This window comes from Chinchilla lanigera, unplaced genomic scaffold, assembly GCF_000276665.1.
Source record: "Chinchilla lanigera isolate Chin_1 unplaced genomic scaffold, ChiLan1.0 scaffold00006, whole genome shotgun sequence".
Classification (NCBI taxonomy): domain Eukaryota; kingdom Metazoa; phylum Chordata; class Mammalia; order Rodentia; family Chinchillidae; genus Chinchilla; species Chinchilla lanigera.
Window position 1 is genome coordinate 31,900,220 of NW_004955407.1, and position 15,689 is coordinate 31,915,908.

The window sequence follows — 15,689 nt, forward strand, 5'->3', positions numbered from 1 at the left end:
AAAAAAAAAAAAAAAAAAAAAAAAAAAAAAAAAGAAGGTTGAGGCAGGAGGATTGCCATGCATGAGTTTGAGGCCAGGCTGGGCTACAAAGTGAGTTCAAGAGCAGCCTAAACTTTACAGTGAGACCTTGCCAGAAAAATGGATAAATAAAAATTTAAAACACTCTCCAGGTATTGCCAAATGTCTAAATGAGAGCAAAACTATACTCAATGGAGAACCAATATTTTATAAACTACAAAAGGTGTTTTCCTGCTTATTAGCCATTTTTATATGGGCTCTTGACAACTTTTCATGTTTTGAGGGTAACAGAATTTTCCTCATCACTTACGATGTTTCTATCTCAAGGACAGTAATCCTTTTTGGCAAGTTCTTAAATTTCTGTAAGGATGTTTGCCAAAAGCAGAATACGTAACATGACACAAATTAACACTGCACTAGAGGTGTCAGTGAAGTATGATTTGCAATTTGTAGCTCACGATTATGAAACTGGGTTGCTGTGAAGTGCTGATCAACAGCTTTCCTCCCGTCCTAGGGCAGGGCAGACCCTGCATTCCTCAAGCTTCTGACCCCAGAACTTCCTCACCGTCAGGCCTAGGGCCTGTGTAAGAAGCTGTTTTCCGCTCAGTCTGGGTAACTATAGCCAAGAAAGCAGCAAATGGGGGTGGTGGTGGGGCACGGACACAGACACGGACGGAAAGGACAGAGGACCACTTCTTCATTCACAAAGAGAAAACGAATGACAAGAAAACTGGTCACCAAACACATACCTTTGTTTTCAGTGTAGATAACAAAATGTTGATGGTGGAAATCCTATCTTCCTTTATGCCTGAGTTAAAAATGCAAGGGATAAACTCTGAAAATAAAAGTGGCAAACCATTAAATGCAGAAGTATTCTGGAAATGAGAATGAATGAGAGAATATTACTGATTAAATGGTACAGCAAACAATGCCATGTACATTTAAAAAAAAAGTTTTGTCTTTCTTAATTATATAATTTCACAGTAGAAAAACCAAATTCATGACATATAAAATCAAGGGTACCTAAAGGTAAAGACAGGATTTTTTAAAAAGTAGCTTAGTAGTTCTTTTTTCTTCTTTCTGAGACAGGGTCTTACTATGCAGTTCAGGCTGACCTTGAACTCACTTTGTAGCCCAGGCCGACCTTGAATGCACAGCAATCTTCCTGCTTCAGCCTCCCAAATGCTGGGATTACAGGCATGCACCACTACACCCAATCAAAAGTTCAGTAGTTCTTCAGTTCCATTTTTTATTTCTTTTTTATTTTGGTACCAGGAATCGAACTTAGGACCTTGCACTTGCCAGTAGGCTATATTCTGCAGCCCTTTTGCTTTCATGTTTCGTACATTAAGTAAAATGAATTTAACAATGATTGAAAAAGAACATGCAGTATGACTACAGTCTTCTAAAACTTTACTCCTGCTTAGACTTGCTGAGAGATATGGGATCATACTTTACTGCTCTATAAGCTGATACCCAATCATATATCAGTGACAAACTCTGGTGTCCATAAGCGTATTTCCATAATATTTTTAACAGTTGCAGTCCATCATATGGCTAGTGTTCAACTTACTCAACTGATCCCCTGCATGGCTAGAAGTTTGCTCTTCAGCTAATACAAGAAAAGTCTTCCTTAATCAAACCTCTACTTACATCCTTAACTATTTCCTTAGTACAAATGCCTATACATGGAACTGCTAGACCAAACATCTTAGAAGATCTGATGCAGGAGGCCAAACTGCCCACACAAACCTGCCCTTTGGCAGTGGAAACGAGTGCCCACTGTCTTTCAGCAAAAGGCCAGATGGCTAAGATGACCCCAGGAAACTGCTGGCCCTGGTGGCAGCAGGACATCCTGAACCCAGTTCCGGCAATGAGTGGGGAAGAGCTGTCTGTGCGTGGTATCCTCTTCCAGGATGCTCTGCCAGTGATGAGCCCCACACAGACCAGGCAGCCACCACCCACGCCCTCAAGTTCTGGAGGAGCTCGGGTCTCCCTTCCATGGGGTGTGCGGGGTGAGGGCCACCCGTGCAATCACACGAGGCTATAGCACCCTGGCGGTCCTCTAAGGACGATCCCCAGAGTTCTGAGCAGAATACACAGGCATGATTCTGCAACTGCCATGTGCTAAGTAAGCTCCATCCTGTCATTTACCACCTTACAAAATCTCTTCAGGCAAGTGGCCCTAATAAACTATGTTAAGCCTTGCTCTAGGAAAACAGCCACCAGAAGGTGATCACGTAGAAATTCTCCGGAGCCCTCATATCCTGATAGCATCGAGTAGAGCAACTAGGGTACTTAAGCTTTATGTGTGTTTAGCATGGTACTGGGGATCAAATCTAAGGGCCTTGCACATGCTAGGTAAGTGTTCCATCACTGAGCTACTCTCCAAACCAAATAAATTATATTTTAAAAACGCATTACTAAAGAAAGCCAGGTAGCCAAGGCTATGAATCTCTGCTATGTTCTGGAACCCAAAGCCTCCTTGTTTGCATTAATCCTTTGTTAGGGCAAAGTTCAGCACTCCAGGCAGTCTCACAGGAATGCTTCCATTCATGCTAACAGTGATATCAAGATGGCAATGCCCAAGACTTTGCCCCTGCACACATCAGCACACAATGTAGCTGCAAAGGCTACAGATTTGTTGGAAGAAATGGTCTTTCAGAACAACTGCAGGTGGGCTTTGCTAAGAGACAAAGCGAATACCTACCTTTCAGCTCCAGCACTTGCCCTATAGTGCTATCATCACCAGCAATTAAGAAGGAGAGGGCAAACTGGATGTAGGCCAGCCGCACGTCAGGCACTCCCTGGAGGACAAAGGAGACCAACACGTCACATGCGTCTCACACACACAGGCAGAAGAGACAGGAACACAGCAGGCATGCGTGCACCTCCCAACGTCACCAGCCTCTCGTCTTGTTCCCGGTCTTCGGACAGTGGCTGTCTGAAGCCAGTGCACATTCTTTACGGAAAGCAAAGGGCTTTCTTTGCTCTCTTACCCACAACTGTACCCCTTCCCCAACTGTAACACGTCAAGTTTTGAGTTTATGGATCACTTTAGTGTACAGCAAAAGACTCTCAGCCCACCTAGACCCACCCCCTACTCTGCCAATGACAATAATCCATTCAGGCTTTGTAAATCTAGAAAGAATGGAAAATCTGGTGCTACTTTTGATAAGAAACCAATGTGCTGATGTCTGGTTTGCATTGGATATTATAAGTTACTAACTCGCAAGAGAAACTAAAGCATAGATGCTTTAGGTTATGAACCCAGCATAGCTATCCCAGGTCTACAGCCTGCGCCATCTTACAGGGCTCAGCAACAACCTGGGGCAGCAAGGCCCCACGCCCATGGCCAGCAGCTAACACTCCCACGGAGGCCACTGGGGCCAGCTGATCAGTTTTTCCTCTCAGTGTCACAAGACAAAGCTGCGTCTCATCACCCTCTTCTACACCGAAGGAAGCTGAAGCACAGGGTCGCACACACATCTCCTCTTGGCTGTTTTAGAGCTAGAGTGTGCTTAGACCGACCCACTTAAACCCCAGCCTTCTCTCACCTCACAGAAATACCAATGCACCTTCATCCACCGCCGAGGAATAAATAGTATACAGAATTACCATTGCAAATACCTGGCAAGAAATACCAAGGGGCCACCTCTGCCTTCCAGATAGCCTTGCCCCACTTAGCAGTGGCCGCTGAGGCAGTGCGGTGATCGTGACAATGATGCCAATGCTTACTGAGCACTATGCCAGGCACTGTGCCAGATGCTGCACATCTGTTATCTCACTATTCTTCCTAATAAGCTGAGGTGAGGATGCTTACCATCCTCATTTTACAGATGGGCAAAGGGAGGGTTAAAAACTCACTCAAGCCCACACACCTGCTAAGTAACCAGGTACCAGAACTGGGATAATTAAGAAATATCTGCACAAACATGCTCATGCTGCTTCTCAGGGACCCCTGGCACCTGCATTTCACCTTTTCTCAAAGTGCAGCGGGCCCATTTGGCATTGCTGAGCTCTCTGTGCAAGTATTCGATCAATTCCTTCTTGTTTTATGCAGCATTTCTTCTGGAGAAAAGATGCCTGCAATACCTCAGGAGGCTAAGACAGGAGAATTGCAAGCTTGAGGTCAGCCTGGGCAACTCAGTGAGACCTTGCCTTGAAATAAAGAGTTGGGCGTTGAGCTCAGTGGCAAACTGCTTGCCTAGCATGCCTAAGCCCCTAGGTTCTATTCCCAATACCTCGAAAGAAAAAAAAATGGCGGTAGGCAATTCCTACTCTCAAACACTTGGATTTAGGCCCTGCGCATCTGCTGCATTTCTGGAGTCTCACTCCACCCACGTCACGTAGCACACGGCAAGACCTCATCAGATCGATGCTGATTCATTCCAGATACAACCGGAGCATCTACTGATGCCTCTGATCTGTGGGCCTCTTCACCATATGGGTTTGGGCACGCTGATAACGCGTGTGCGAAACGGGCACACACACCCCTGTGCCTCTGTCACCAGTTTCATGTTCACAAAGCCCCATGGCATTCGAGATGCCCTAACCTCAGGCTGAGAGAATGCAAAGTCAACTAAGAAACCATCCTGAGGGGGCTTAAAGTAACCATCCCCACGCTACCCGGGGGCCTCACTGTTCACATAAACATCTCACCAATCCCAGCACAGCCATGATTATCCTGGTCTGCATCTGCATCATATTGTGAATAAATGTTGGTGTAACACTAAAACTTGTACGAAGAAACTAAATTAGGTTTTATTTTCTCCCCGCTCACAGAACCGCCCCCCAACTCTGTGTCCACTCAGATGGTGTTAGAGTCAGGGTCCTGGAATGCTGGCCGCAATTTCTGCAGTTTTAGATCTTGCTGTCCCACTTATACACAGTAAAGTTGGATTAGATCCTCCCATGGGTCCTCTAGCAATGCATTTCTAGAGAAAGAATTTGGTTATCACCTGCTGGCTCCCTTTCTGCATATATCTGACAGCCCCTAATCTCAGACTCCAGCCCTGTGAGGGAACTAGACAGATGAGGTCTCGAAGACCCTGCAGCTGCCCATTCCAGGCGGCTCCTCAAAGATGTCCTGCGCCTGCTGAAAGAGGGTCACACACCTAATCCTTCAGTTCTACTCTGTGACTTCACAGAGCTATTATCCCTGGAAGAAAATGTCCTGAACTCTTCAGGGCTTGTTCTGCAAAACACTGTCTAAAATAGACCAAAACATATTTGGCAAGACTGCTCTTTGGCACAGGATTTTAACAATGCTTTCTTTGGCTGGATGAAGATATCCATGGTCCTTTCTTCAGGAGGCTTTAATAATTCCCTCCCAAATGTTCAAATACACTCACTAAAAACCAGAATTTGCTACTAGCATCTTTAACAACTCAAGTGTATGAAAAGAGGCAGGAGAAACACAAAGATGGAAAAGAGATGCAATGAGATCGGAGAAGCTCGCCAACCAAAAGCAACGTGTGGAATTTTTTCTTTAACCAGAGGATGTTATGGTTTGGCTCTAAAATGGCCCCAAAGCTTCATGTGTTTGGAGGGTGACTGGACCGTGGGTGCAGCACAGCTGACTCCTGTTAGGTAAGTTGCTGGGGGCGTGACCTGCAAAGGTCCCCGCTCCTCCCGCCTCTGCTTCCGGCCCACCGTGACGTGAGCAGCTTCCCTCCGCCTGGCCTTCTGACCGTGTGCTTCCTGCCTTGCAGCCAGCTGACCGCAGACTGAAAATGTGAGCCAAAATAAACCTCTCCCCACTTAAGTTGTGGCGCTTAGGTATCCTGTCTCAGGGACAAGGACAGCAACTGAGACAGCGTGAAAATAATTCCCAGAGTCCAAAGAACTAGATCAAGTAGGGCTCTACAAGACACTGAGAAATTATTCATGGTGGTAGGTGTGATGATGGCTCGATGGTTTTGTTTTTTAAAAGGGCTTTTTCTGTTAGAGTACACACTGAAATATTTATGGCGAGATATGATTCATGTCTGAGATTGGCTATAATAGGCTTTGCCAAGCAAATTGAAAAAATGGGAGGGGTGACAAGTTCTGATGACGCTGGAACATAAAGCTTCCTTAGGCTGCTCTATTTTTAATGTCCCTGACATTTCCACTATCAAAAAAGTTTAATGTCTAGACACCATTTCACACAACACACCAGGTAGTTCAGCGCGCTCACCCTTGAGATAGGTTAAATAAAAGAAAGTGCACTTTCAGCCTGGCATTCGCTCCCATTTCACAGATCCTGCAGAGGTAAAACCACCCGCCCCGAGACCCTGAGATGATACAGCTGGTGCAGTGGGGCTCAGGAAGGGGAGCCGTAGGTGGGCTTTCCCAGTTTCTGGTCTCGGTGGGTGGCCTCGGTGCCAGAGTCTTTGCCGCTCAGATGGCTGGAGTCAAGAGAGACAGGGCTGGAAGGGGCAGGTACCTGACGGGCAATTACTGCCGGGCTTGCTGCCAAGACCAAAGAACCGTGATATTTGCCCGAGTGTGCACACACATTCTTTTTATTAGAAATGCATTTAAATGTCAGGAGCCATTACTCACTAAATGGAATCTGTTGACATGTTAATAAAGCATAGTATCTACAAGACAGTAAGATCAAGACTTTTTTTCTCAGAGAGGACCTTATTTGTAATTTCAGTAAAACCTTCAACACCAGACCAATCTCACAGGGCGGTAGAAGTTACTTGGCATTCTTCTTAACCCGTTAGTCTACTTCCTGACAGGGAGGAAACTTGATTCCCAGGAGTACTGAGAACAAGTCAGCATACGGTTACAGAGAGGGATCATGCTAACATGGGTTCTTCACCTGCCCAGCTGCCCCTCTGCTCAGAAAGTGGCGAGAACTAGGGCTCCAACTGAGCTTTCTTCCCAAGGGCCTTCCCAGACCCAAGTGACACTGCTGGAGCCACCAGCGAATTCTTTCTATAGCTCTCCTGAAAACCAAGCATTCACACTTCCATTCTCTTTCCTGCCACTTAGCCCCAACCCATGACAAGATTGCAACTGGGAGGCACAGAGTCATTTATCAAAGAGAAATAAGAGCCCTCTTTAAGGATGTCAGTGGCTTAGAGTTCCAGATGGTCTTTAAAATGGACAGATGAGAATGGAGGACTAGGGCACTTTATAATACTCACTGCTGTGAGGCTGAGATTACTTCCTTCACTCAGAAGAGTGGGTGCTCGCAGCTAAGTCATCCTCAGAGGTACTGCACCACAGAACCAACCTCCCCCTCTTCCTCATGGCCCTAGAAGTTTCCTCAGATGTCTCTGGGGTTCAGGCTGTGCAGAGTGGCCGACCCACACCAGTCAAGGAAGAAGCACAATATTTGGGGTACTAACCTTTGAGTCCCTCTTAGTCGCCAGGGCATACAAGTTCTTTCTATTCAAATCAAAATGGCTGCAGACATCCCTGGCAGCTTCTGGACCCTGGGTCACCATGGCAGCCATTAGGTTGAGGCAGGCTCGAGCTACCCTGCACAGGCACAGAAAACCAGGCAGGTCAGGAACAGCAGAAGCACAAGGCCACCTCATCAGGAGGTCACGGGCACACCTGGCTGTATGATTTGCCATATCAAAATCAGAAAAATGAAGGAAGGAAGAATCTTCTTTTCTTTTTCTAAGAAAAGCATAAAAAAAGTTCAGAGGAAGCTGAAACAGAGACTTAGGAAGTCAAGACACAAAGATGAAAATTTCTCTCTCAAGTAAACCATCACGTGACTGGGAGACGACATCGAGTCTCTGTGTCCATCTCTGTGTCCTGAGGACATGGGGCGACTTCCTCAAGTCTCTCAGAAGTGAACATGTGGCTGCAACTCTGCAGTCACCCCGAACCAGTGGCTCGCTGAGCACCTGCTCCTTGGGAGGCACTGCTCTAGTCCTGGGAAGGCAGCACGTATAAGGCAGGCGGGGCCCCTGCCCACACTGGCCCTTGCCCTGCAGTGGAGGAAGGTGGCTGACAGGTACAGAATGCGATGTCAGCTCTGCAGGTCTTCGTCTATGTGCACAGGCGAGGGGCACAGGACAGGACAGTGGGAGCGCTACCGGACACAGGCAGTTAAATGAAGGCCCTGATGCAGTGACACTTCTGTACAGCACCAAAGGCAGGCAGCGACGCCAGGGCTACGCGGGAACAGCCCGCAAGGAAGAACAGGCTGTGTAAGGCTGGCTGTTCCCAGCTCAGCGAGGAAAGCAGCAGGGCTGGAGTAGGAGGGACACATGGTGGGACAGGAGTCGGCGACAGGCCTGCTAGGAGAGGCAGAGACACCGTCACACGAGCCTCAGAAACAGCTCTGCTCTCCTTAGTGAGCGAAGGAAAGGTTAAAAGCACGCACGGGGAGCTGAGCACAGACCACGCCAAAGGCTGGCCCTTTGTCAGAGGCAGGCCGCTTACCTGTAACCTGAGGCATACAGGGACTCGCAGATGAGCTTCATGTGTTTGTTCATTAGCTGCTTCACAATATTGGTGCCCACGACATGAAAATGTGAAAGATCGCTTGCTGTCCGCAACAATATGGCCTCAAAAACTTGAAAGATTAATAGCACCTGCAAAGATGGAGCTGAGACGCTGTGAATTGTCTTCCCTCTTCTCCTCCTGTACACAGTCTGCCCCTGCCTGCACTGGAGCCAACGTGCAGAGTTAGGCCTGCCAGGCCCGGGGCCAAACGCGGCCAAGGTAAGAGGGCTAAGGCGCAGCAGGCTCACCCACCAGGACCCTGCGCTACAGAGCACCTTGCTCGCAGCTACACACAGCCAAGTCCTGGCAGGGGCAGAGGCCTCTGACGATAACTGGGTCTCACTGCTTTGGGCTCTACAGCCTTATAGCAAGAGCCCTGGGACTTTGATAAGTTCATAAATACTCTAAGTTTTCAACCTCTTTGGAACCCGAAGACAACCAATTCTACATGAGTTCTGAGTCTGCGGTACGCTGTTCACCTGCTTCCCTTCTGTTAAAACAAACCAGGTGCCTTCTCATCTAGGAGCCCGCCTTTTGACATTATTCACCAAACATTAGTAAGAACTTCAGCATCTCCCACTAAAATACTTTCAAAGGTCATAAAGAAAATAGCGTATTCCTACACAATGGCACAAAGAAGCATTTTCTGAAAATGACCAGTGGTGTCTGGGAAACTGACATCCCTTTTCCTCAAGCTTAAGTTAACAGCACCGCAGCATTAACTTCCCTTAGTCAGGTGAGGTAAGGAACAAACATACTTCACTTTCAGGTCGCTTCTCCCCACTCAGGAGCTGGAAAACTTCTGCACATTCAACAGAAATCTTTATGTACCCTTCCACGACATCATACACATCTTCTTGGGGTAGCTTTTTGGCAGCAGAGACAAACGCTTCCAAGCCTGAAAAGAGTTAAGTTCAAAGGTCAAAAAGCACAGCCTCCTCAACCTATTACGAATGCTACGGACTGAAGCATTTCCCCTAAAATTCATTCTTTTGGAGCCCTAATGCCTACAAGGCTGTACTTGGAGACAGAGTCTTTAAGGAGGTAATTAAACATGAACAAGGTCGTAAGACTGAGTCTCTAATCTCATACAACTGGTATCCCTGTGAAAAGAAGGACGTCAGAGAGCTCTCTCTGCCTTGTGAAGAAGAAACATCAAGCAAGCAGCGGTCTGCAATCAGGTAGACAGCCCTCAGCAGAACCCTACCAGGCTGGCACCTTGCTCTTGGACTTCTAGAGCTGCGGGAAAATAAACGGCTGTTGTTTGAGCCACAGAGTCTACAATATTTTGCTATGGCAGCGCCAGCATATGAATCCATATGGACGATACGAAAACACTGCAAATAACGAAGGCAGTACAGGAATAAAACAAGCTGTGAGCCAACAGAACTCACAGGTATGAATCCTCACTGGAGTCATTACTCTCCCAAAACTCTCCTAGCTTTACTCTCTCTCATCTGTGAGATGAAGATGACAGTAACAATGATCCATAATGCGATAATGAAACACCATGAAGAGCTCTACCTACAGTCAGTTACTTCTGCAACTCTCTAGTCCAGGTACTAGTATTATTGGCAAAGGTACTCGCTAGGAGGCACCAAAGCCAGACCTCAAATGCAGGCTGTCTGGCTCGAGTCCATGTTCTCCCTTCAAAAGCTGGACAACTGCTGCTTGTTCAACAGAAGCAACTTGTGACATGCACTCTCCCTGCAATACCTGGCCCACTGTCAGCGTCAGGAACTGCCCTGGACCTAAGTGTTCCTCTAAAGCCCAAAGAACGGCTTCTCAGAGGCATTCTTCCCGGGAAGGCCGCCCTAGAAATGGAGCCCTCTTCCTTTAAAATCTGGGTTCTGTACCTGAGTGTGGTGGCACACGCCTGTAATCCCAGCACTCGGGAGGCTGAGGCACGAGGATCATTGCGAGTTCGAGGCCAGCCTGAGTTACAAAGTGAGCTCAAGGCCAGCCTGAACTGCATAGCAAGACCCTGTCTCAAAAAGACAAAACAAACAAACAAACATAAACAAAAAGCCTGAGTTCTGTAAAGCTGCCCCTCTCTGGCTCCACCTGTCAGGCCTCAAATCTCCAGGGCAACAGGGCACAGCAGTGAGAGGGAAGCTGTGAGAAAGCACATGCTAGAAGTGGCACATGGTGACGGGGGCCTTAGGGAGTAACTTATTTTTACTTGAAAAACAGGGAGGAAGGGGCTAAATATTTTCATTAGAACAGTCACACTGGTGAAATACAACGTAAGATACCAACGGCCTTTTAAGAAGTTCAAATGTCCCATAAATACATGAAGAAATGTTCAACATCTGTGGGCACTAGAGAAATGTAACTCATAACAACACTGAGATCCACTTTGCCACAGTAAAAATGGTCACCATCAAGAAATCAAATAGCAACACGCTGGTGAGGCTGCGGGGGAAAGGGACCCTTCCACACTGTTGGTGAGAATGTAAACTAGTACAACCACTATGGAAATCAGTACAGAGGTCCCTCAAAAAACTAACACTAGAAATTCCATTTGACCCAGCTAGTCCCGTTCCAAGCACTTCCCAAAAGAGTTAAAGACATATTACAGAGATAAATGCATATCCATGTTTATAGCAGCACAATTCGTAATAGCTAAATCCTGGAAGCAGCCTACATGCCCATCAACAGATGAGTGGATAAAGAAAATGTGGTACTTGCACTGGGAAGATGCGCTACTCTGCCGTAAAAAAAGATGAACTTGAGTCATTTGTAGGAAAAGGATATACCTTCAGTGAAATAAATTAGATACACAAGCAAAATATCCCAAAGAAAGCCAAAATATAAATAAAGAACAAAACAAAAGATAGTTAAGGAAGCAGGGAGACAGATCTTTCTCAAATGGGAAGAGGATCAAGAGAGAGGGAGAAGAAAGGGATGAAAAAAAAATTAAGATGTTTATTAGGTACATGCACCAATTCCCCACAAGGAATGTACTGCGACAACAACAACCATAATAAAGAAACAACCAAGTCTTCGTGTAAATCTATCAGGGCAGGGGCAGTCTGTCTGCCTCCCCAAGGGTTCTCTTCTGCTTTGGGCCACATGCAGAGGGTCAAATCCTCTCTCACACCAGCTATCATCACTGGAGCCTGTCCCTCTCAAGGCCCCACGCAGGCTTCAGCCCCTCTCCAAAGAGTAGGTTCAAGATCTTAGTGTTCAGCTCACTCTCTACAAACCCTTGAAGCATGAGGCTCAGAAGGGGACTTGGTTCTGCAGGGGGCGGCTACTGGGTGTCCACAGCAAACCAACCCATCTCTCTTCCTGACAGCAGCTCTGTCCCTGACTCAAGTCTGCAGGCATAGACAGCGCCACCCAGTTCTGTACCCACTCACTGTCTGCAGGAAGTGCAAAGGGTCTAGTTTACCTGTGGGGCATCCAGCATCACACACAGTGCAAGACAAACCCCGAAACAACCAAAGACCCAGATAATCTTCGACAGCAGCAGTGTTTCTGGTCACATTCCGCCCTCTGCCCGCCTCGCCCAGTCTTCTTCTTGGAGCCCACTTTATGGCTCAGTGCCGCCTTTTCCTTAGCAGCCACACTTGTTCCTTAAAACATTTACCTTAGATGCTGATAGAGCACCTTGGCTGTGCAGGTACTGCCCCAGGCATCTGCAGCATAGCCCAGCTAGGGCCACGATGATGCAGGGTCATAGGAGCAAAATCCTCAGGGCACCCTAGTCACTCAGAATACCCTACCCCTCTCCTTCAGGAAAACAGAATGCAAGGTAGCAAGGGCTGCCACTATTGAGAGAAGAGTGCTAGTTCTCATCTCTTTTCCAGGATTCATTTGCCAAACTCTAACATGGAACTCCAGGAAGCCTAGGGTACTGCAGGATGGGAACTGACGGTCTGTGACATTGGCCATCTCTGCGCTCATTCACCATCCTGAGCGCCAACCTTACACGCTAGGCACTAGAGTGGGTGCCTGGGATGTGCTGCTGAATGAACTGGGAATGGCTTCTGTCCATATGGTATTTAAAATGATATGGCAGAGACCAATACTCATCCATAAATATTTATTAAATACCTCCCACAATCGCTTAAATAGACATACATTATGAGCTGCAGTAAGTGCCATGAAGGACTTACTGAAGAGACCATGAAGCAAAAGACCATGAAGCAAAAATTACAAACTGTACTAAGTGCTAGAAAGCAAAAGCCAAGGGTGTAATGAGAGGTTACAGTAGGGAACAAGATTTAGAACGCAGGACTAGAAGTTCTCTCTTAAGAAATAATGATAAATCTTCCAGGCGTGGTGGCTCACGCCTGTAATCCCAGCACTTGGGAGGCTGAGGCAAGAGGATCACTGTGAGTTTGAGGTCAGCCTCGGCTACAAAGTGAGTTCAAGGCCAGCCTGAACTGCATAGTGAAACCCTGCCTCAAAAAGACCAGGAAGAAAAGAAAGGAAAGAAAGAAAGAAAGAAGAGAAAGAAGAGAAAGAAGAGAAAGAAGAAAGAAAAGAAAGAGAAGAGAAGAAAAGAAAGAAAAGAAAGGAAAGTAAGGAAAGAAAGGAAGAAAGAAAAAGAGAAACCTGACAATAAGAATGAGTTGGAGGCAGGGCCAAGACAGTGTTCCAAGTCAAGGACATGCAAAGGCCCCAGGGCTGCACACAGGGCGGAGTGTGGCTGAAACCTGGGGTAGGATGGGAGGTGGGTAAGTCAGGAGGGTGGCCTGACCTGAAAGCAAAGTACACAGAGCAGAATGGCAATGAGAGAAGCAGGCAGGTAATGGTAATGACCGGATTTTAAGGGCAGTGGGGTACCAGCGAAGCATGTCCTGAGCAGAATTCAACAGTCAGAATTGAAATTTTAAAACACCATCTGAGTCAGGTGTGGCAGGGCACGCCAGTAATATCAGCAGGGAGAGAATTCCAGATACAGACTAGATACATAAACCTAACACAGCCTCACACCAGGGACTTGCACTTTCACTGTCTCAGCTTTGTGGCACCTTTCAACTACCTCACCTACACCCACCACCTGTCTGCCGATTGTCCTTCTGACATCTACTCAATGACACTGCACCTAAACGTCACAGTGCTCTCTGGGCTGAACCATCAAGTATGGATACAGTATCTTTTCAATAACTGAACATGCTCTTTATTCTGCCAGAAACACCCTTTTGTCCTATCCTACAATCTTGTTCCATCCTACAGCCCTTTTAAAAAGCCAGTTCCTGGGAGGGGCCTTCTTCAGTCTCAAAGCTTACATCCAAAGCCCATTAAGAACCTTCAGGTACTATGTGCAGCTTCGCTGAAGAATTTGGCTTGGAACTATTGTACTGTGATTTTATTGATCATCTGCCTTCCTCACTTAGGGAGGCTTGGGGAGAGGCCTGTGTCATGTTTTTATTCAATATTTTATCTCTATCCTAACAAATAAATGAATGAATACATGAGTGAAATGTGTAATTCTATCCTAAAGTAGAAATCACCTTCTTAGCATTGACTAGGAAGACCAAGCATCAAAAGTTTTAAAGAAAATCTACAAGAGAAAAATTAGAGGGCCAGGGATATAGCTCAGCGGCATAAGTGCCTGGCTGGCAAGTGCAAGGTCCTGAATTTAATTCCTGGTACCAAAAAACAAATTAGAATTCTAGGACGTTCTGTGTGTGTGTGTGTGTGTGTGTGTGTCTCTTTTTGAGACAGGGTCTCACTATGCTGTTCAGGCTGGCCTTGAGCTCACTTTGTAGCTCAGGCTGGTCTCAAACTCACAACGATCCTCCTGCCTCAGCCTCCCGAGTGCTGGGATTACAGGTGTGCGCCACCAACCCTGTTGGGGATGTTCTAAAGATCAATTCAGTAATTCCTCCTAAGATGGAAGAAACAGTCACTGTTTTATTTTAGTATGGTGCCAACATGTTCAACTGTGTTTTTGCCGAATAATCGCCGTACTTTTCAAAGGATCACAAATATCTGCGAATTATGGTTATACTTTACAACATGTGAAATTAAATTACAGAATCTGCTTAATACCCGCCTCCGATCCAATCCTGGACAAGGGACAAGTAGCTGGGGTGGGCTGTGGTGTGTCAGCAGGTCAGCAAGAGCGCTGGAGGCCCAAAGCTATGGACAGTGATGCCAACAGCCCAAGGAATAACAAGCTGTGCTCAATGAGTTAGCTGCCCTGAGCTGTCCCCCTGTAGGGACTCAAGCATCATCTGATGCGTGAATGTCGGCACTCCCTTTATTCTCCTGACAAGCGCAATAAAGAGGTTTAAAACTTGCTGAGGGTTGCTGCGGGGCAAGGGAACCGCGGAGTCGCATGAAACTGTCACAGCTGAGAGTCAGGGCCCGCTTGCCGCTGCCAGCTCAGGCCGGCCCGGGACCCTGGACGCCCAATCACCGAGCTCGCTTCTTGCGGAACCAGAGGCTTGGCTCCGACCCTCAGTGACCCCAAAGCTGCGGAAGGACAGGCTGCGTCTGGCTGCGGCAGAAGGCCGCCTCGCCTGCACGCGCTCCCCGCGCTGGCCCCGCGCCCCGCACTCACCCGGCCCGGGGCCCTGCGGGTCCCTCAGCAGAGCCTTGAACCGCACGCCCGTGAGCTCTTCCGTGCGGGTCCGCTTGACTGCGCCCGTAGCGGAAACCGCGCCATCCGTACTGCCCGAGACCTTCCTCTTGCGGACCCCCATGGCGGAGATGCAAGGGAAAGGACGGAAGGGGCACACCTCCACGGACCGGGCCACACCAGACCCACGCGGGTGGGCAAGTGTGACCGGAAGGGGCGGGGCTGGCGGAAGAGGCGGGGCGGGGCCCGCGCGGGGACGCCAGCGGAAGAGGCGTGTCCAAACTGCCGGACCGGCGGAAGGGGCGGGGTTTGCCGAGCCGCGGCAGTCCGAAGGTTGGGTACCCGAGATTTTTCTCGCTCGATCCTGGCGGGATTGGAAGCGACACTCCAGGACACCCCGCGCATCCACGGCCGGTTGGGGCCCAGAGCAGGAGGAACGTTTGAGCCGGGCCCGGCATGTCGTAGCCCGCGATGAGTTCAGTTCTTAACTGGAGCGCTCTTCGTGGTGGCGCTGGAAAAGCTTTCTCCGCGCGCAGCTGAATTCATACTTTCCCATTCGAGACCCTGTAGTGGATTCCCCCTGGTAGACGCCCCGTGGGCTTATTACTGGGGAGCCCTCGCTCGGGAACCTCGGCCGAGTGCTGTGCAAAGGTGCCCCCGACACCGAGCC

The 15,689-nt window shown here is 48.0% G+C and overlaps 1 protein-coding gene across 4 annotated transcripts in view; it reads right to left on the reverse strand.

Annotated features, from left to right (window-relative positions):
- Positions 1–15,238, reverse strand: part of Urb1 (URB1 ribosome biogenesis 1 homolog (S. cerevisiae)) — a 66,355-nt gene extending 51,117 nt beyond the window's left edge. For 3 of the 4 annotated variants that reach the window (XM_013504123.1, XM_013504128.1, XM_005375666.2), the window contains exons 1-6: positions 15,002–15,238; positions 9,237–9,376; positions 8,416–8,567; positions 7,365–7,497; positions 2,729–2,825; positions 768–853 (exon numbers count right to left, since the gene is read on the reverse strand). In XM_013504123.1, coding sequence (XP_013359577.1) covers positions 768–853; positions 2,729–2,825; positions 7,365–7,497; positions 8,416–8,567; positions 9,237–9,376; positions 15,002–15,143 — 750 coding nt within the window. In that variant the 5' untranslated portion in view covers positions 15,144–15,238. Of the gene's footprint in view, positions 1–767; positions 854–2,728; positions 2,826–7,364; positions 7,498–8,415; positions 8,582–9,236; positions 9,377–15,001 lie in introns of those variants that run through there. The other variant, XM_013504131.1, reaches the window with a different exon arrangement.
- Positions 15,239–15,689: the final 451 nt, after the last annotated feature.